The sequence below is a fragment of the Nicotiana attenuata genome, unplaced genomic scaffold (assembly GCF_001879085.1).
Source record: "Nicotiana attenuata strain UT unplaced genomic scaffold, NIATTr2, whole genome shotgun sequence".
Taxonomy (NCBI): Eukaryota; Viridiplantae; Streptophyta; class Magnoliopsida; order Solanales; family Solanaceae; genus Nicotiana; species Nicotiana attenuata.
In genome coordinates, this window is record NW_017672093.1 from 105,792 (window position 1) to 126,248 (window position 20,457).

The 20,457-nt window shown below is 38.0% G+C and overlaps 1 protein-coding gene and 1 pseudogene across 5 annotated transcripts; one reads left to right on the forward strand and one right to left on the reverse strand.

Moving 5' to 3' along the window:
- The first annotated feature begins 66 nt into the window (after positions 1-66).
- Positions 67-4,665, forward strand: LOC109211765 (annotated as a pseudogene).
- LOC109211764 (mucin-2-like) lies at positions 1,891-17,811 on the reverse strand. 5 transcript variants are annotated; one of them, XR_002065764.1, is made up of 4 exons: positions 17,576-17,811; positions 4,933-5,048; positions 4,709-4,827; positions 1,893-1,978 (listed from the first exon to the last, which is right to left on the reverse strand). XR_002065764.1 is itself a non-coding variant. In XM_019375334.1 (2 exons), the coding sequence occupies exon 1, from the start codon at positions 11,989-11,991 to the stop codon at positions 10,783-10,785; it is 1,209 nt and encodes a 402-aa protein (XP_019230879.1). In that variant the 5' UTR covers positions 11,992-17,553; the 3' UTR covers positions 1,893-1,978; positions 10,169-10,782. The 5 variants fall into 5 exon arrangements, 1 of the variants encoding a protein (XP_019230879.1); XR_002065763.1 differs by having other exon boundaries at positions 4,933-5,054; XR_002065766.1 differs by having other exon boundaries at positions 1,896-1,978; positions 4,767-4,827; positions 4,933-5,054.
- Positions 17,812-20,457: the final 2,646 nt, after the last annotated feature.

A 20,457-nucleotide genomic window follows, 5' to 3' on the forward strand; every position in this document is an offset into this window, starting at 1 on the left:
ACAACATACCCAGTATTATTCCACACCATAGAGTCTAGGGAGGATAGTGTGTACACAGACCTTAACCCTACTTGAAAAGCCTTAACAACAAATTTTCTTCTTAATTAAGTACTAGTATTAAACATGTTTCTCTGTCTTCTTTTGCCGAACAATGGAAGAGGCAATTCTAGCCTTACTTTTTAGGTGCAATAGCCGGCCAATATTATTGCTTTTGTTGTTCAACTCTTTGACTTACGATTTACGAACATGAATTCCAATTGTACGTGGAGACATATGTTTTCCCGCATTAATGTTGTATAATACTAATAAGTTTTTAGTTTCTCTTATAGTTCATTTAGTGTATAAGACATAGGGAAGTCTTACGTTTGAACGTCATAACCTTTTAAAAGACACATGCATAAAGTCAATCAGACTAAACAGTTGGAGTAATACTGTTTCTCACAAAGGTTAAATGGTGTGTTGTTAAGTGTGTAAACTAGGATAAATGAAACCAAACAAAGTACTCTCTGACAAATCTTCATTTTATTTTATACAACCACCACTAATAACAAATTTTATTAAAGAGAAAAGTAAAATACGAAGAGCATAGGACTAGATCAAATCCCCCCTATGGATCAAGCTTGAGAGAGTAAACATCAATTCTCTATTATTTTGAAATACTAGATCCGAGCTACTTAAATACATGAAAAGAATATCTAAGGATCTAATATAAATAGTTAAATACTATTGCATTTTTTGATTCGTTTTTTCTTCTGGGACCAGTTTGATATTTCTTTTTATTTAAGGAGGAACCACTTAAATCTTTGCACACCCTTTTTCTTTTTCTGATTTCTCTGCCCTCAGAATCTTCTCGGCAAATAACCTAATTCATCATCACTGAATCATCTTCTACTGAGAAAGACTCAAAAATCTATTTTATTAAATAAATCTTCACTTTATCTCATTTCTCTATCAGCCGTCCTGTCTGATCGAACAACGACGTAAAAATATGGAAGCCAACAAACTCCTTAATATATATCCTTCGTTTTATCCCCTTTGAAACAACTTAAGAAACAATTCATAGCTGTTATTGTTAAGTGTCGGATGACGTTTTAAACAATGAGCACAAAGTACAAATATATCACTACAACAGCGCCAATCTCATATCAAGTACCCAAAAAAATAAAGATATGAAGACATTCTCAACGTTTTACATACTCTTTATATATAATGAAGAAGATTAAACGTTGAGTAATCATTCACGATTTCTTATTTCTTGCATGGGAAGGAAGAAAATGAAAGTTAGCTCTGTTTCAAGTCTTTCTCTAATTATTTTGTGCTACTTAAGTGCCCAACAATGTAATGCAGGAGAAGCTGATGTTCTGAGCAAATTTCTTAAGGCTCGACGAGCAAATCGCCTGCACACAACAAGAATTACCAATAGCCTAGCGGCTGATGAGAAACAGATATCAGTGTCAGGATTCATAGGGCCACAGGTAGGATCAAAGGAAGATGACAAGATCTCAGCATTGCCAGGGCAACCAAGCGGGGTTAATTTCGATCAGTATTCAGGATATGACTGTTGATGCTGATGCTGGTAGAGCCTTGTTCTATTACTTCACTGAATCAACTCAAGATCCTTCTACCAAGCCCCTTGTTATATGGCTAAATGGAGGTAAGTACACACACACCATTCCCCCGTTACCCCAATTGCCAAGAGGAAGACTGTTTTTCTAACACTAATTTCATGCATATTATCATTTTCTTCCCTTTACTGGGTCACTCATTCTGGTGCTGCTTTAAGAAATATATTAACGCACTAACCATGCTTCCTTTGTTGTTTTGTATGTACTTGATGTACAGGACCTGGTTGTTCGTCGCTGGGTGCTGGAGCAATGATGGAACCTGGACCATTCCGCGTCAATAAAGATGGAAAAACCTTGTGGCTCAACCCATTTGCTTGGAATAACGGTACTTAATTACCACTCTTCTGCAAAATCTGTCATCACAATTGATAGTAATTATCAGAAACACATAAATAACAATGACAATACTTTTGTTACTTAAATGCAGTGGCAAACATCCTCTTTTTAGAATCTCCTGCCGGTGTTGGATTCTCTTACTCTAACACATCATCAGATTATATAACTGGAGACGAAAAGACTAGACAAGACAGTTTTGCCTTTCTCATCAATTGGATGGAAAGATTCCCAGAATATAAACACCGAGCTTTCTACATCACTGGAGAGAGTTATGCTGGGCACTATGTGCCTCAACTTGCTCAGCTGGTCTTATTCCACAAGAAAACAGAACCCAACCTTGTCGTTAACTTGCAAGGAGTAGCTGTAAGTTAAGCTTCAAATGATCACCAAATTCTTTTTCTCCTGATTAAGTCATTAAATTATATCGTGCCTACATATTATTTACTTGCACATCACACGGTTTTCAGACTGGAAATGGCATTATCGATGATGAAACAGCGACTAGTGGTTCCTATGGCTTTTACTGGACACACGCACTAATATCAGATGAAATCCATGAAGGAATTGTCTCGAATTGCAACTTCTCAGCAGAAACCTCTACCACAGAAGCTTGTAATGAGTACACAAGCCAAGCAGATTCATCTCAAGGCAATATATACACTTGTAACATATATTCCCAACTGTGCAACTCCTCTACCTATTTTTCCCTTCCGCTAAACTGCTCATTCATTCTTGACAAAAAGAAAATATTTGCACCCATTACTTATACCAATTTTAATAAGTAGTACTATAAATTTAAGTATCCCAAAATTAAGCTGAGAATCATGGTGAGACTATAAATTTAAGTGTCCCAAATTAAGCTGAGAATCATGGTGAGAAAGAAAGGCTAAAAAGACCATGCGCAACAGCACATTCTGCACCTCAATGATATAAGCAGTCCTCTTCCCAGTAGATTGTACATTCCTCTATTAAATTTACACCATAACTATTTCTTTTTGTTTATAACAGATAGATGAATTTGATCCATGCTCAGCTGATTACGTAGACAATTACCTAAACACTATCGAAGTACAAAAGGCGCTTAATGTCAGAGATATACCCCATTCCTGGGATTCTTGCAAGTAATAGATACTTTGATTTTTCAAAAAAAATTCCTTCTTCAAATCAAGAAGGCTGATTTTCTTCGTTTTGGTTTAATTTCACTTGCTTCAATTCTCACTTGTGCAGTGGTTATATACTCGGCACTTGGCAGGACTCCCCGCATACTATGCTACCAATCTTTCAAGAGCTCATGCAAAATGGCATTAGGGTTTGGATTTATAGGCAAGTAAATCAAGCAATGAAGCAGTCACCACAAAAGCAATTCTGAAATTTTAGCTATTTCGAAACAAAACATTTTACTCGAGCCTTTTTTTTTGGTTACAATTTCAGTGGAGATGTAGACCATATTTTGCCTGTGACGACAAGTAGATATGCTATAGACAAAATCAAAACACCAGTCAAAACACCATGGTATCTGTTAGACCTCCGCCAATTGAGCTCGACTTGACAACAAGAGTGTTGTCATGAGGCAACAAGAGTGTTGCAAAGCTGGTGCGCTAGTGGCACCAAAGTCAAAAAGGGAAAACAGGCAAGTGATGGCCAAGGCTTTGAACGGATGCGAGGCAGCTTGGCAAGGGCTTGACAATGAGTTGCGGGATAAGGGTGACACTTGGTTATGGCAAAGGCATCAAGGCATGAGGCAGTGATGCCAAGGCAAGGCAAAAACGGATAGGAAAAGGCAAGCAAATGTGCAACGAGATGGCAGTGCGCGGGCAGATTTGTCATGGCATTGAGTTGCGGCAAACGGGCCAAGTTCGTGGGCGATGGCAAGGCAAATTGAGGCACAATGCAGCTGGAATACAATGGCATTAGAGCTGGTCCAAGCCAAGGCACGAAATTGGGCAGCAACATTGGAATTGACCAAGTCAATGGAGGTTACCGGCACATGCTGTGCACATGGGCAGCAGTTGTGTTTGTCTAAAATGCTGGCAGGAGTTAGCTACGTTTTTGGAGGCCATGATCTCACTATCTTTAGCATGATTTACATGATCCTAGTAGTTGGGGGTGTCAACTACACTAAAGTAAAGTAGTGGGCTGAGTGGGCAAGTGTTAAGGCCTAAAATGGGGCAACTATTGTGTAAATGGGGCTGATAACGTGAAGAGTGCATGTTTTCTGATTTAGGAAGAGTCCTAAGTCTTGTTTTCAAGAGTGGAAACACTAAGACTAAGAGTAGTCTTGTGAGGGTCAAGAGTGATCTTCATTTTTGTACACGGATGTACTTCGGAGTTTGAGTTTTCTTTGTATTCTCGAGTTAAATACAAAGTTGGGAAAGAGTTCCTGTAATCTTGTGTCTTTTGTTCATGTTTAAATTCTGTCCCTTCACTTATATTTTCGTTGCCTAAGTTCATTCTAAGCTTACTACGTTGAATGCTGCCTAAATTAATCGAAGTCCAAAGTTGCTGAAATTTTGGCTGAGTGTTGGAGCAGGCTGAAGTCAAGTCGGTGCTTGGCTGCCGCGCGGGCTGTTTTTGTTAGACATAAAACGCGCCCGTGACAGTATCCTTGGTTCTTCCAGGGCGAGGTAACGAAGTAGTCATTATTCTTTCCCTCTACAATCTCTTTCCAAAATCTCATGTATGCATATGAATTAATTATTTCATATAATACTTTTTCTTTTAAGGTTGGTGGTTATGCAGTAGAATACCAGAACTTGACATTCGTGACCGTAAGAGGAGCAGGACATTTTGTTCCAAGCTATCAACCTGGTCGTGCATTGACCATGTTCTCATCCTTCATCAATGGCACACTCCCTCCTCATCTCCACTAAATAGAAAACAAACGAATATTGTTATATTCCCTTAACAAAGAGACGTATAAATTATGGCCTCTCTGACTATATGTGTTTCTGATTAGTAAGAAAAGTCTCACTTCACCAGATGCATTCCAAATGTCTAGTTGCATAAGAGCTTTATCAGAAAAGGTCAAATTTCCAGCCGGAGCTCCCCTTTCCTTTCCGAGCTTCTTCCTATTCTGCCCTGTAGTCACTTGTACTCCGGGAAAAAAAAGAGAACACAATGAATGCATGAGTTTCTCAATTTTTCCTTGTCGATTGGATTCAAGATTTGCAGCATAAGAATAACTAATATGGAGAGATAAAGAAATTGAATACGAATTCACAGTAGCAACAGAAAAAATCAAAAACAGACAACAGGAAAAGATGCAAACAATGTCATACTCAATATGGACTATATGATTAAGTTGAAAGGCTGTCTCGGCAAAATAAAAAGTCTATAAGTTGCAAAAACATCATAAGTACCTTTTGTTTTGGTGGTACTTAACTAGTTATATCTATTTTATGCATGTTAGTTTTGGATCAAATTTTGTGAATTTGACATGAATGAAAATATTACAAATGATTCAATGACTTGAGGTCGGATTTATTTTTCGACAAGAATAATAAAATGGGTATAGATTGCAAAAAAGGGGTTGGCATCTTGAAATCAGAGTGCAGGGTCAATTTGTACTCCTGGACTCAAATGCTGACGTTGGCAACTCACGATCTCTTGTCGCATAGTTGCTTTTTCTTCCTCTAGCTTTTGATGCATCTGCTCTTCTAGTTTTCGCATGAGATCATTAGAACACTAAAAGAGGGTTCAAATTGTATTCCGCTCAAAACAGTTTTTCCATAAACCCCATCCAACAATCTCAGGCATCCTGGATGTTCAGGTCCCATGACAGATGCAAATGTATCTACAGATTCAATGTCATCTCCACTTTGTTGTGATTCAATTATTCTCCATTTCATTGTGGAAAGAAACTTCAAAATAGAATACAAACAAAAACAGAACGACACCCTAGCAACAAAAGAAAGCTTCTAAGTGGGCATTGCAAAAAAAGGATTAGAGTCATAACCAGGCTTCTATTCGCTCTACATAAACTACACAAAATAGTCTTAGCAACATCAACAAAGTGTCAATGATTAGAGTCATAACCAGCCTTATATGGAGCAAAACCATAGTATCATATATGCTGTCAGAAAATAGTACTATTCCATTTCCTTAGACGAGAAATTTCTTCTCTTCATAAGCTGAACTTTCGGGAATAGGAAAATGCGAGAAATTTATATCCCAGACAAAAGGACAACATAAGTTGGTTAGATAAAGGAGAGGGGAACACCAAGTTGTTTCGCAGATTTATAAAGGTGAAGAGGAATAATTAGGCATTTTAAAGATTCAGAATAAACAGGGTGACCTGATAGAAGACAATCAGATTGCAACAGCAGCAGAACAAGTTTTTAGAGGATCTGTTCAATGGAGTATTAACTCAACTACCATTAGTTGTCACCTAACAGGGCCAAAATCTGAGATAAGTTACTCAGTGAGAGATCTCAGACCTTGCAGTTTACAGCTTGCCTTATCAATTTCCAAAAGCAAGAAAATGCTTTTGCGGGCTCAAGTTAAGTTAGAATCAGTCCCCAATTAAGCAGCAGACTTTACATCTTCCCATATGCCTTCACTTTCTTAGAACATGAATGTTTGGCCCAGGAGAACTCTGACTACTGCTCGGATAAAGGAAAAAAGAACTGAAGGTTTAAATGACTCGCCAAATCATTACGGACTATAGCAAAACTTGTTATGTCAGTAGTGTGTGGATGCTTCCATTTTCTTCGATTCTCAGTATAAAATTTCTCTCTCCACCCCCCCTCCCCCCCCCCCCCAAAACCCAAACACATATCCGTAACAAAGAATAAGAAGAGGCAAGAAGTAGAAACCCTGAATAGAGATCACATAGTAGAAGAAATACAACAGAATATGACCATCACATCCGGAAAGTTGTTCCCTCTGCTTTTACCCCTTCATATGAAATGATCTTCAGCTCAAGTAGTGATCCAGAAATTCGAAACCTGAGGGATACAAGAAAATCCTTGAGCTAGGTTGTCAAGAATTGAGAACTTGTGAAATTTTGTTGAGACCCCTGGAAGCCATGTCCAAGGCAGGTAATTGAATGAATGCGGGAACAGCTAGAGGAAATGCTCAAGGATTCAACTTTATTGCGCTATGAAAGCTATCTTATGTAAAAAACAATATTGGTCTTTTCATTGGTATTGGTAATGGTAAATTGGTAATGGTAAAAGTATTAATCAAAGATGGAGAAGATTTTGACAGTAAGAAAGAGAAATAAGCACAAATAGAGAGAACCAAATTCCATCTTTACCAGCATTGCAAGGACTAAGTTCAGAATCTTATAATGTAAACAAAGCAGCCACTACAAACATTAAGTAGTGAATTTGATGATGAGTTCATCCTGGTAATGTAGAAATTTGCATTAAAAAGTAACACTAGATATGTAGTTGGAGGAAACTACATTCTTCATTTTGAATTATTGCATTAGCATACTGGCTGACCTCCCCCTGAAGAAACATAATTTCACAAACTTTATGAAACCGTAACTTAAGAAAAATTCACAAACCCTAACCCTTGCCTCGGCAAAAATGGATCAAAATCAAACACAACTTTCTCAATCATAAAGAAAAAAACACACAATTTGTTTCCGCTGGCTTCATCATCATGTACATATGAAGAAAATGGAAAATAAAGGGAAAAGGGCAATACGGCAGAAAATGAGACCTTAAACCAGGTGATTGAAGAAGCTGAGGTTTGAAATATGGTGCAAAGTAGGGAGATGATTGAAACTAATTTTATGTGGAGTTCTTGAAAATTCACAACTTTACGAAATCTTCCAACTATTTGACACTGTGGCTCTTATAAACATGGCCAAGTGTTGGTGCATTTGGTCATTATATTGATCTTTGGAATCTTCAAGACCTCCAACAAACACCACTTCCATAAAAAATTTCAGACGATGGGCTCTACTGTTGATGACCATATGACTGACCAAGAGGAAGATCTACTCAACAGGAGCACAAACAATCAGTCAAGCGAAAATAAAGTAAGCAGACAAAGTTTTAATAGATAACTGTTTTATATCGGTAGACAGCATTCAACATGACTTCGCCCACTTTAATCTAGAAGACGAACATGAAAACCCAACACAACACCCTTATTTTATTTCAATATCCTCAACCGAAAAAACCAGACTATACGCACCTTGGCAACAAGCAGTCATAACTAAACTAGTTGGTAAAAGAATAGGGTTTATATTTCTTAGAGACAAACTCAAAGCACTATGGAACCTAAATGAGGATCTAAATTTGATAGATCTTGGTGACGACTACTACCTAATCAAATTCACCAACACTGAAAATTATGTTAAAGTCATGCATCAAGGTCCCTGGTTCATAGGATCACAATTCCTCTCAGTTAGGAAATGGGAACCTAAATTCAACCCCACACAAGATCCAATGCCATTCTCCACAATCTGGATCCGGCTGCCAAAACTACCAACCGAATATTATCATTCTACAATTTTACGTAAAATTGGTAGTCAAATTGGATCAATCCTAAAAATAGATAGTTGCACAAGGAACACAAGCAGGGGAAGATATGCAAGACTATGCATATTGATTCAATTGGGAAAATCGGTACCCAAGGATATACTCATTGGCAAATATCTCCAAAAAATACATTACGAGAGAAGAACACCATTATGCCAGAGTTGTGGATGCTTGGGACATACACTCTACTACTGCACAAAATCCGGCAACAAGGACCCAGGCACGTCTACTGCCTCTACTGAAAATAAAAAAGAAAGAAAGGAAGAAAAAACAGAAAATGGAAAAAAAAAGAGAAGAAAAAATAGAAAATTCAAAAAAAGAAAAATACCAATCAAAAAATGAAATAGAAAAAATAGAAAAGGGGAAAACCACCGACTCTCATGAAGACCGTTGGACAACCGTAGTCTTTCCAAAATATAACAGAAAACAAAATACCACCTCACCCTTTAAACCCAACACTACCTCACCACATACCCACAATAGCTTTTCAAATTTTGGCAAATACTTGTGATGCTGAGACAATTTTAACAAATAAGCCAAAATTAGTAAACATGGCTACTACACTACCCACGTTCAAAGACACCCTCAACCCCACCCCTCCTGAAAATGTGAAAATACCAAAACACATAACAACTCTATCAACATTGGTACTACTCAATCACCCCAACATGATACTAAATCTCCACAATCCAAAAGTACTACCCTATCACCTAATAAAACTACCAACTCCCCTACACCTATAATTCCTTCTCCAAGCAAAACCTTCCAACCGTGTATGTCAACATCAACCAAAGCCCCAAACCGTACACATAAACCAATCTTCCCACGTCAACCAAACATCCCTTCAGACCTAAACCAAACATTTACAACTTCATCAATTACTCCAACTATGCTAGTTGCTACAGGCAACACGGACGTTCCCCCTAAGGGAACCGTAAAAGAACTCATTAGCGCATTAAAGGATAACGCAAAAGATATACCATTATCAAATCTTGATGAATCCAAAAACCGTATTCCTACCCCTATAATATCTCCCTTACTCAATGCAAACCCATGTAAAAAAACCTATTGAACTACTAAGGAAAAGACATCTGAAAACCAAAAGCAAATCAACTACTACCCCTCAATACTTAGTCCATTCAAATGCTATAAGATTACACCCACTTACTCCTTCCCCTTCAGTTCCTTCATAAATGATTACTACACAAATCAAATCAACAACCCAAAATGCCTCGCAACAGAAGGTGCTCCCAGAACCAACCTCCACGTCTAATGAACCAACAACCACAACCTCCAACCCACTTGCCTTGGTCCCATGCACACTACCTCCACCACCATGCATGTTCCAGCTAGCTCCCATGCCGCTAGGGAACGACACCTTACTCATAAACCTATCTAATCTTTCCAAAATAAGTTTACTATTATTTTGGCAGTTAGGTTTGTTTGTCCATGTGTACCGTGACCCTACAAAACCTAAGTCTATCATATTCATAGCATTTATACAGTCACTAAAAGCAGACACTCTTTTATTTTTTATTGGATTGCCCCCTAGCTTTTCGAATGCGTTTGTTACTTCATTAAAGTAATTAACCATGGAAGATTTAAATATTTAGCCATTTCTTTTAGGTTAGTAAACAAAATATTCTTGAATCTTATGTTATTTTTTGCATATATAATAGCCATAATCCATGTAAGAGAGGAGGTACTTACGCGCACTGTGGCATGTATTTCCAGTTCTGTGAGGACCATTGGTTCGATTACGACCTCGTGGTTGTTCCACAGCAAGGCTATTCCTCCAGAGAAACCTGAAGCTGGCACTTGAATTAAATCAATGAATGGTAGTTGTTGCAGTAAAATATCATGATCAGTCATACGTGTTTCGGTAAGAACTAAAACAGATGGCATGCTTCCTTGTAGGATGGCGTCCAGATTATGCCGGAAGGTGGGATTGTTTCCACCTCTACAGTTCCACAGGAAAATCTTCATTGGTAGGGGATTTGTTAAATTCCCTCCTGGACCTAGGGTCAGATCCAAGTTCGTTGTAGTAGCTGGACATAGATTCACCACATATTGTTGTATTGGTGACCATGCACAAGACCTTATGTTGAGTGATACCTTGCGCATGTTTGGAGGTGTTTGAATCAGAATTCGTTCTCCTGCATTTTCGAGAAATGTTAGTGTTAAGCACTCCTCCGTCAGGAAGATTGGCGCCATCACCGGATCTTGAATGTTTTGAGGGTTTTCCACCAGTTCCGGAACCTGTGGGGGAGGGGAAGTTCCTGTTGTTGAGTGGAATGATTGAGTTGTTGCTTCCATCTCCGGCACTATCTGCTACATTTGCGCTGGTGTGATGGGTGTGTGTAGTGCATGTAGGACTTGATTGAGCGACAAGTCTGCAAGGTGCTTAGCGGGAATGAGTGCAAGTTGAAGTTTTGTGGTTGTGTGTTGGACGATTGCTTCAGCATGTTGCCCGGTATTAGCAATTCCTCCTCCTGGACTGTGTGATTATAGATTAGTGACTGGTATGCTTGAAGCATCTCCGAAGTATTCATGTTGTAAGGCTGGACTTCGGGAGGCAGAGTTGGCGTGAGGTAGATTAGGTTTTGGCCATTCCAGTTATTATTGATGATTCCGTTATTTGGTTTCCTTGCAATGGGTAGTAGTTGAGGGAGTGCAGTGGAGCTTGGTATGGTGTGATGGTGTTGTTCCCTAGCGGCATGGGAGCTAGCTGGAACATGCATGGTGGTGGAGGTAGAGTGCATGGGACCAAGGCAGGTGGGTTGCGTGTTGGAGGTTGTGGTTGTTGGTTCATTAGACGTGGAGGTTGGTTCTGGGAGCACCTTCTGTTGCGAGGCATTTTGGGTTGTTGTTTTGATTTGTGTAGTAATCGTTTCTGAAGGAACTGAAGGGGAAGGAGTAAGTGGGAGTAATCTTATAGCATTTGAATGGACTAAGTGTTGAGGGGTAGTAGTTGATTTGCTTTTGGTTTTCAGATGTCTTATTCTTAGTAGTTCAATAGGTTTTTTTACATGGGTTTGCATTGAATAAGGAAGATATTGTAGGGTAGGAATACTGTTTTTGGATTCATCAAGATTTGATAATGGTATATCTTTTGCGTTATCCTTTAATGCGCTAATGAGTGCTTTTACGGTTCCCTTAGGGGGAACGTCCGTGTTGTCTGTAGCAACTAGCATAGTTGGAGTAATTGATGAAGTTGTAAATGTTTGGTTTAGGTTTGAAGGGATGTTTGGTTGACGTGGGAAGATTGGTTTATGTGTACGGTTTAGGGCTTTGGTTGATGTTGACATACACGGTTGGAAGGTTTTGCTTGGAGAAGGAATTATAGGTGTAGGGGAGTTGGTAATTTTATTAGGTGATAGGGTAGTACTTTTGGATTGTGGAGATTTAGTATCCTGTTGGGGTGATTGAGTAGTACCAATGTTGATAGAGTTGTTATGTGTTTTGGGTATTTCCACATTTTTAGGAGGGGTGGGGTTGAGGGTATCTTTGAACGTGGGTAGTGTAGTAGCCATGTTTACTAATTTTGGCTTATTTGTTAAAATTGTCTCAGCATCAGAAGTATTTGCTAAATTTGAAAAGCTATTGCGGGTATGTGGTGAGGTAACGTTGGGTTTAAAGGGTGAGGTGGTTTAAAGGGTGAGGTGGTATTTTATTTTCTGTTATATTTTGGAAAGACTACGGTTGTCCAACGGCCTTCATGAGAGTCAGTGGTTTTCCCCTTATCTATTTTTTCTATTTCATTTTTTTGACTAGTATTTTTCTTTTTTTGAATTTTCTATTTTTTCTTCTTTTTTTCATTTTCCTTTTTTTTTCTTCCTTTCTTTCTTTTTTATTTTCAGTAGAGGCAGTAGACGTACCTGGGTCCATGTTGTCGGGTTTTGTGCAGTAGTAGAGTGTATGTCCCAAGCATCCACAACTCTGGCATAATGGTGTTGTTATCTCGTAATGTATTTTTTGGAGATGTTTGCCATTGAGTATATCCTTGGGTACTGGTTTTCCCAATTGAACCAATATGCATAGTCTTGCATATCTTCCCCTGCTTGTGTTCCTTGTGCAACTATCTATTTTTGGGATTGATCCACCTCACGCCAACTCTGCCTCCCGAAGTCCAGCCTTACAACATGAATACTTCGGAGATGCTTCAAGCATACCAGTCACTAGTCTACAATTACACAGTCCAAGAGGAGGAATTGCTTACACTAGGCAACATGCTGATGCAATCGTTCAACAACACACAACCACAGAACTTCAACTTGCACTCATTCCCACTAAGCAGCTTTGCAGACTTGTCCCTCAATCAAGTCCTACATGCACTACACACACCTATCACACCAGCGCAAATTGAGCAAATAGTGCCGGAGATGGAAGCAACAACTCAATCGTTCCACTCAATAACAGGAACTTCCCCTCCCCCACAGGTCCCGGTACTGGTGGAAAACCCTCAACACATTCAAGATCCGGTGATGGAGCCAATCTTCCTAACGAAGGAGTGCTTAACACTAACATTTCTCGAAAATGCAAAAGAACGAATTCTCATTAGAACACCTCCAAACATGCGCAAGGTACCACTCAACATAAGATCTTGTGCATAGTCACCAATACAACAATATGTGGTGAACCTATGTCCAGCTACTGCAACGAACTTGGATCTGACCCTAGGTCTAGGAGGGAACTTAACAAATCCCCTACCAATGAAGATTCTCCTATGGAACTGTAGAGGTGGAAACAATCCCACCTTCAGGCGTAATCTGGACGCCATCCTACAAGGAAACATGCCATCTGTTTTAGCTCTTACTGAAAAACGTATGACTGATCATGATATTTTATTGCAACAACTTCCATTCACTGATTAATCCAAGTGCCAGCTTCAGGTTTCTCTGAAGGAATAGCCTTGCTGTGGAACAACCACGAGGTCGTAATCGAACCAATGGTCCTCTCAGAACAGGAAATACATGCCACAGTGTGGGTAAGTACCTCCTCTCCTACATGGATTATGTCTATTATATATGCAAAAAATAACATAAGATTCAAGAATATTTTTATTTACTAACCTAAAGGAAATGACTAATATTATAAATCTTCCATAGTTAATTTGTGGAGACTTTAATGAAGTAACAAACGCATCTGAAAAGCTAGTGGGCAATCCAATCAAAAACAAAAGAGTATCTGCTTTTATTGACTGTATAAATGCTATGAATATGATAGACCTAGGTTTTGTAGGGTCACGGTACACATGGACAAACAAACCTAACTTCAAAATAATAGTAAACTTATTTTGGAATGATTAGATAGATTTATGAGTACCCTGAATGGTTAGACCTATACCCTGACTTCAAAGTAATCCACCTATCTCGTACCTACTCGGATCATTGCTCTCTATTTCTTAACCTTACTAGATAGACTTCCAAACCTAAAAGTACCTTCAGATTTGAAACTATGTGCCCGCGTCATCCAGATTTTAAACATTTAGTCTCTTCATGCTGGCACTCAAATCTAGACTACAACAACGCAGTAACTACTTTCAAAAAAAATCGCACAACAATGGAACTCTACTTGCTTCGGTAATATTTTTACTAAAAAAAACAAGCTAGTAGCTAGAATTGAAGGTCTTCAGAAGATAGATCCAAATCACAAACACGTGTTCCACCACAACCTGGAAACAAAGCTTATTTTTTACTACAATAATATTCTTCGTCAAGAGGAAGATTTTTGGAAGCTAAAATCTAGAGTTCAAATGGCTGAATGAAGGTGATGCCAATACAAAGTTTTTCCACACAACTACAGTCCATAGACGACGCAAAAACAGGATTCTTGGCCTAACTGACATTGTTGGTAACTGGAGTTTGGACCAAGATGTAATTTCTACTATCATAAATCATTTTAAGGAAATGTACTCTACTGAACTAACCTCTAGCGTTAAAAGAATTCATTCCCAGAAATATTAACTCCCTAACATATGAAGATCAATTGAACCTCATAAGACCCCTATCAGCATTCGAGATTCAACGCGCTATCAAATCCTTTAAACCTCTTAAAGCACCGGGACCCGATGGCCTCAATCCTCTATTTCTCCAACAATTCTGGGAAGACACTAACTGTGCTGTTAGCAAAACTTGCATGGACGCATTCTCCTCATTCTACATTCCTCCTGAAATTAATTCTACTTACATCACCCTCATCCCTAAAGTTAACAACCCAGAAATGATCACTCAACATAGACCCATCAATCTCTGCAATACGATTTACAAAACAATCACAAAAATTATAGTCAACAGCATCAGACCACTACTAGATAAAATTATTAGTCCAAACCAATGTAGCTTCATCTCAAGACGCAAGGCTACTGATAACAGTATTATTGTCCAGGAATCCATTCATACGTCCAACAAAGCTAAGGGTAGAGCAGGTCATATGATGCTGAAAGTTGATCTTGAAAAAGCTTTCGACCGTCTAGAATGGTCCTTTATTAGATATTCTTTAGCTAGTCTAAATTTTCCTCCTAAACTAATTACCCTTATAATGTCTTGCGTCACAACCTCGTCCATATCCATCTTAATAAATGGCAAACCATCCAACTCATTCAACCCAAGTAGAGAAATTAGGCAAGGCGACCCTTTATCCCCTTCTCTATTCATTATTTGCATAGAATCTTTGACACGTTTAATAAATCAAGCTATTACCCAAAAGCTTTGGGACCCATACGAATTGGTAGGGTGTCAACAGAGATATCGCATCTACTATTTGCAGATGATTTAGTACTTTTTGCAAGAGCTGACACTAAAAATACTTCTACGATTATTAATATTTTCAACTGCTTCGGGTCAAAAAGTTAATTTTTCAAAATTAAAAGTTTTCTTCTCCAAAAATGTGCCCCTAAATGCCCAAAAAAATATAGCAAACTCACTCAACATGACCCCCTCGTCAAAGTTTGGTAACTACTTAGGTCTACCCATCGCTAATCACCAACCAAAAAGCACTGACTACCAATACATTATCGATCATATGAATAACCGTCTACCAGGATGGAAGGCAAAACAACTATCCCTTGCAGGGCATACTACACTCATAAAAACAGTTTTAGCAACAATCCCTAGTTACGCAATGCAAATAAACTTATTACCAAAAAATTGTATAGAAAAAATTGACCGTATTCAATGCAACTTCCTTTGGGGTTCCACTGCAAACAAGAGAAGAATCCATCTAGCAAATTGGGAAACTGTGACACTTCCCAAGTCTATGGGTGGATAGGGAATCCCTAAAACTAATGGAAAAAATTCAGCTCTACTCTCTAGCCTGACTTGGCGTTTTATTTTAAATCCATGCCAACTTTGGGTTAGAGTTTTAAAAGGAAAATATCAATCACGCTATCCGCAAAATGATTTTAAAATGAAACCATCTGACTCCTACATCTGGAAAAGTATTATCAAAAATATTTCGACATTCCATAAAGGAACCGCTTGGAATATTGAACGGCTCCAGTATTAAACTCTGGGAAGATAACTGGGTTGGGTCAAATGACTCCCTAAGGTCTCTTATACATGGTCCCCTCATAGAATTAAATATAACAAAAACTGTCCAAAGTATCCTTCCCAATAATAAGTGGGATCTTTCGGAACTTCCCATGGACGTTACCATGAATATTATACACCAAATTAATAATACTTACATTCAAGATTCAGAACCCAAAAATGACTCCTTCTTTTGGAAAAATGCAACCTTAGGTTTATTCTCTACAAAATCAGCCTACCATATGTACTTACAAGACTCTAATAATTCTCACCTCCCTTTCTCCCCCTCCCATGAATGTGTGTGGAAAACCCATACTTCGAATAAAATAATGTTCTTCTTGTGGCTACTTTTTAATAACAAATTACCCACAGCGGAAAACTTATTTAATCGAAAACATTATACGATTAAACACTTGTGCTTCATGCCCAAACACTACTGAAACAATTGACCACTTATTCATAACATGCCCTAAACCAAAAGCCTTATGGGATCAATTCAACATACATATCCCCCAAAACCAATTGGAACCTACAATCCTCTCTCTTTGTACAACACCAACTCAATGGACTGTAATAATAAAAAGGCCCCACTACCCATCTTAACTCCTATTATTCTTTGGGCTATCTGGAAAAATAGGAATCAAATCCTTTTACGGACCTCTATTGCTCCAATAACACATAGACATAACTTTCCAAGCTATGGAGTACCTCCACTTTGTCCATAATCACCCCACAAAAAACTCTTATCAAAAGAAATCAATTCGATGGCAACCTCCTCCAAATGGATTCTCCAAGCTAAATATAGACGGTGCTTACGATTAAAATAGTAAAGCAGGAGGGGGTGGTGGACTTATTCGAAACCACAATGGTGACTGTATCATTGGCTATGCAAATTACAACTAAACATACTCTGCCATTCATATGGAAATACTGGCCTTTTACAATGGTTTAAGGCTGGCACTTAGTCACAACTTAGTTCCACTTATTGTGAAAACTGATTCACGGGTATTGATTCAACTATTATCGTCTAATAATCTAGCTTTCTCACACATGTTAATAGATTGCAGGCAACTAATGGAGAAGCTGGGCAGCCCACAGGTGTGCCACATCTTTAGGGAAGCTAATGTTGCAGCATATAAACCGGCCTGCTATGGGAAAGGCAGAGATCCAGCCATGGGAAAAAACGTTTTGGTTTTTGTATACCCACCCCTTTATCCTTAATGAACTAAAGGAAGACCTCTATGGAACTGGAACTATACGTTCAGTTACCATAATGTAATAACTTCCGTTTGTGCTATTTAATAAAAGCCTCTTTCATTAGAAAAAAAAAAAAAGAAGCTGAGGTTTGACCCTGACTGAAACTCAGATACATATCTAGCCTGACACAAACCTGAATTTCTCAGAAGCCATAAACTAAAATAAATATAGAGGCTGAATTTTCATAAGTGCCAACAGAAACGACAATTTCTAAATCACGATGAAGTATTTAAGCAATCGGTTGATAAACTTTGTTATCCTTTTGTAACCGAGCAATATACAACCACAAAATAGGGAAATAATAGAAACTTGAATAGGAAAAGAGACTGACCAGAAGATTAATCCCTCGCAGCCAAATCCGAGCAAAACACTTCAGAGGGGTTGATTGTATTTGGAGGAGTAAATTCTGTTCGCGCAAAAGAGGTAGAGGTGCGCGTTTTTCTTTTTGGGGAAAAGTTGAATGAATTAGCTTATTTTGAAAACGTTCTTCTTCTTTTTTTCTTTTAGCTAATGAAACGTTACTATAAAATATCTTTCCGAAAAAGGTTTACATAATATCTGTGGACTGTGGCGATAGGCACAATTTCTAGTACTGTAATTTGAAACCTTATAAATCAAAATAAAAGACCATGATTATGTAGAATTAGTAGCTGAAAAAAAATATAAAATGGCCAAATATATCCCTGAACTATCAGAAAAGGTTTAAATGTACCCCTCGTTATACTTTGAGTCCAAATATACCCTTTCGTTGTACTATTAGTTCAAATATACTCTTTTCTATTAAGTTTGTCCAAAGTGGATATCCAATCTTATGTGGCACTGACTTTTGATGAGGTGGATGTCACATGCATGGGCAAAGCTACATTATCATAAGGGTGGTCAATTGACCGCCCTTCATCGAAAAATTACATTGCATATATAAGTAAATTATTAGATTTTAGAGGTATATGACATATATTGAACACCCTTTGTCGGATTTTGTTACTTCTTTCAAGTTTGAACACCCTTGGATAAATTTCTGGCTTCGCCACTGGCCACATGGCTTGCCACCTCAGCGCCCCTAACTCATTTTACCCCTCCTTCTCTTATTTTTTCCACCACTAAAATTTTCTTCCTCTCCACCACTATTGCCACCATTACCACTACCATAAAAAAATATGATATTTCAAATTTTAGTCTTTTATATATGGATTAGGAGGGCTGAGGTGGCATGCCATGTGGCATCTACCTCATCAAATATCAGTGTCACGTATGATTGGATGTCCACCTTGGACAAACTTAACGAAAAATGGATAAATTTGAATCAATAATATTACGGCAAGGATATATTTGGACCCAAAGTATAACGAAAGATATATTTAAACATTTTCTCATAGTACAGGGGCCCTAAGTTTTTCGGTATCAAAAACTCATTTAATAAAATTTTATTTAAAGTTTATTTTTCTAGCTTTTTGAAGTGTAAAATTATTAATAATTTATTTATAATCGATTTCTTGACTAGGATTATATATGTTTCTACTTTCTAGGATTATTCAATTCTTTTAGGATTTTCTGATTTTCTAAAAGATATGACTCACCAACTTCTTCTTCTTCTCTTCTTCTTGGATTCTATTATCGTTTAGCTCAATTATACTAGTGATTTGTTCATCTACCATAAATTCTTCCCTATTTTTTTATTTAAATTTTTTATTGTTTCTAAAAATTTATCAAAGGTTCTTTTTGGAATTGTATTAAAGTTTCAATTATTCTCTTCTGTTTTTTTGTTGGTATTTTTAATATACAGATTCATATTTTCTTGTTGATATATTAAAATTCTAATAAATAAAATAGAAAGATCATGCATATACTTACAAACAAACGATATAAAAAAATAACAAAGTTTAGATACAAAGTAACTAGAAAATTACAAAATAATTTTCTTGTAGCTAACTTGGATAAATCTGACATCTTCATTGCAGGTGTAGATGAAGAGACTAGGAACAAACTGATTGCAGGAACTGGCTTTGCAACAGGAGTGTTTCCAATGAGATACTTGGGGCTCCCACTCTCTCCAAAGAAATAGAATAAACTGGACTGTATGCAGCTAATCAATAAAATCACTGCTAAAATCAAATCTGCCTCTGCTAGGCATCTATCATATGCTGGACGGATGCAAGTCATCAACTCAGTATTATTCTCCCTCCACAACTTTTGGGGATCATTATTTATTCTGCCACAGAGTATAATCAAGCAGGTTGACAAACAATGTAGAGAATACTTGTGGGGCAGTACAAATGTCAAGAAGAAAGTTTCTCTAGTGGCTGGGTTAAGTGGGTACATGGGGTCTATATGAAGAATGATACTGATATATAGGAATACAATCCACCTACTGACTATAATTGGTATTGGAAAAGGTTGCATAAAGTCAAGCAAGGAATGGCACATTGGTATACAAATGGGAAATATTCTTTTTCAGGTAATGGACAATACTTTGTCGCACTTAGCTACCTGGCTCTGCTGCGTGTAAGACCAATAGTGGAAGGATCAGAGTTAATATGGAGCAGAGTATTGATGCCAAAGCATAGTTTTATGTTGTGGTTAGCAGAACAACGGAAAATGCTTACCAATGTGTAACGACCCGATCGGTTGTTTTGAGCTCTAGCGCGTCGTTCAACAGTTTGAGGCCATGAGCAGCTTCATTTCAGGTATTATGACTTGAACGCATGGTCGGAATTGAATTTCGGGAAGTTCGGAGTTGATTTGGAAAGAGAATTCTCATTTCGGAAGCTTTAAGTTGAAAGAATTGACTAAGATTGGATTTTTGAGTAAACGACCTCGGAATCGGGAAGGTTCCAGCAGGTTTATATGATGATTTCGGACTTGGGCGTATGTCTGGGTCGGGTTTCAGAAGACCCGGGAGCGTCTCGGCACCTATTGTGGAAGTTAGCATTTTTGGAGGAATTTCATAAGTTTGGGATGAAGTGCATTTCAGTGTTATCAATGTCTGTTTGGGATTCCGAGTCTGGGAATAGCTCCGTATAATGATTCTGGTGTTGGGAGCGTGATCGGAAGTGAAATTGGAGGTTCGTGGGCCATTTTGGAGCCATTTGGCTAAAGATAGAAATTTAAAGGTTTTTGAGAAGTTTGACCGGGAGTGGACTTTTTGATATCGGGGTCGAATTTCGATCCCGGAAGTTGGAGTAGGTCTGTAATGTCGAATATGACTTGTGTGCA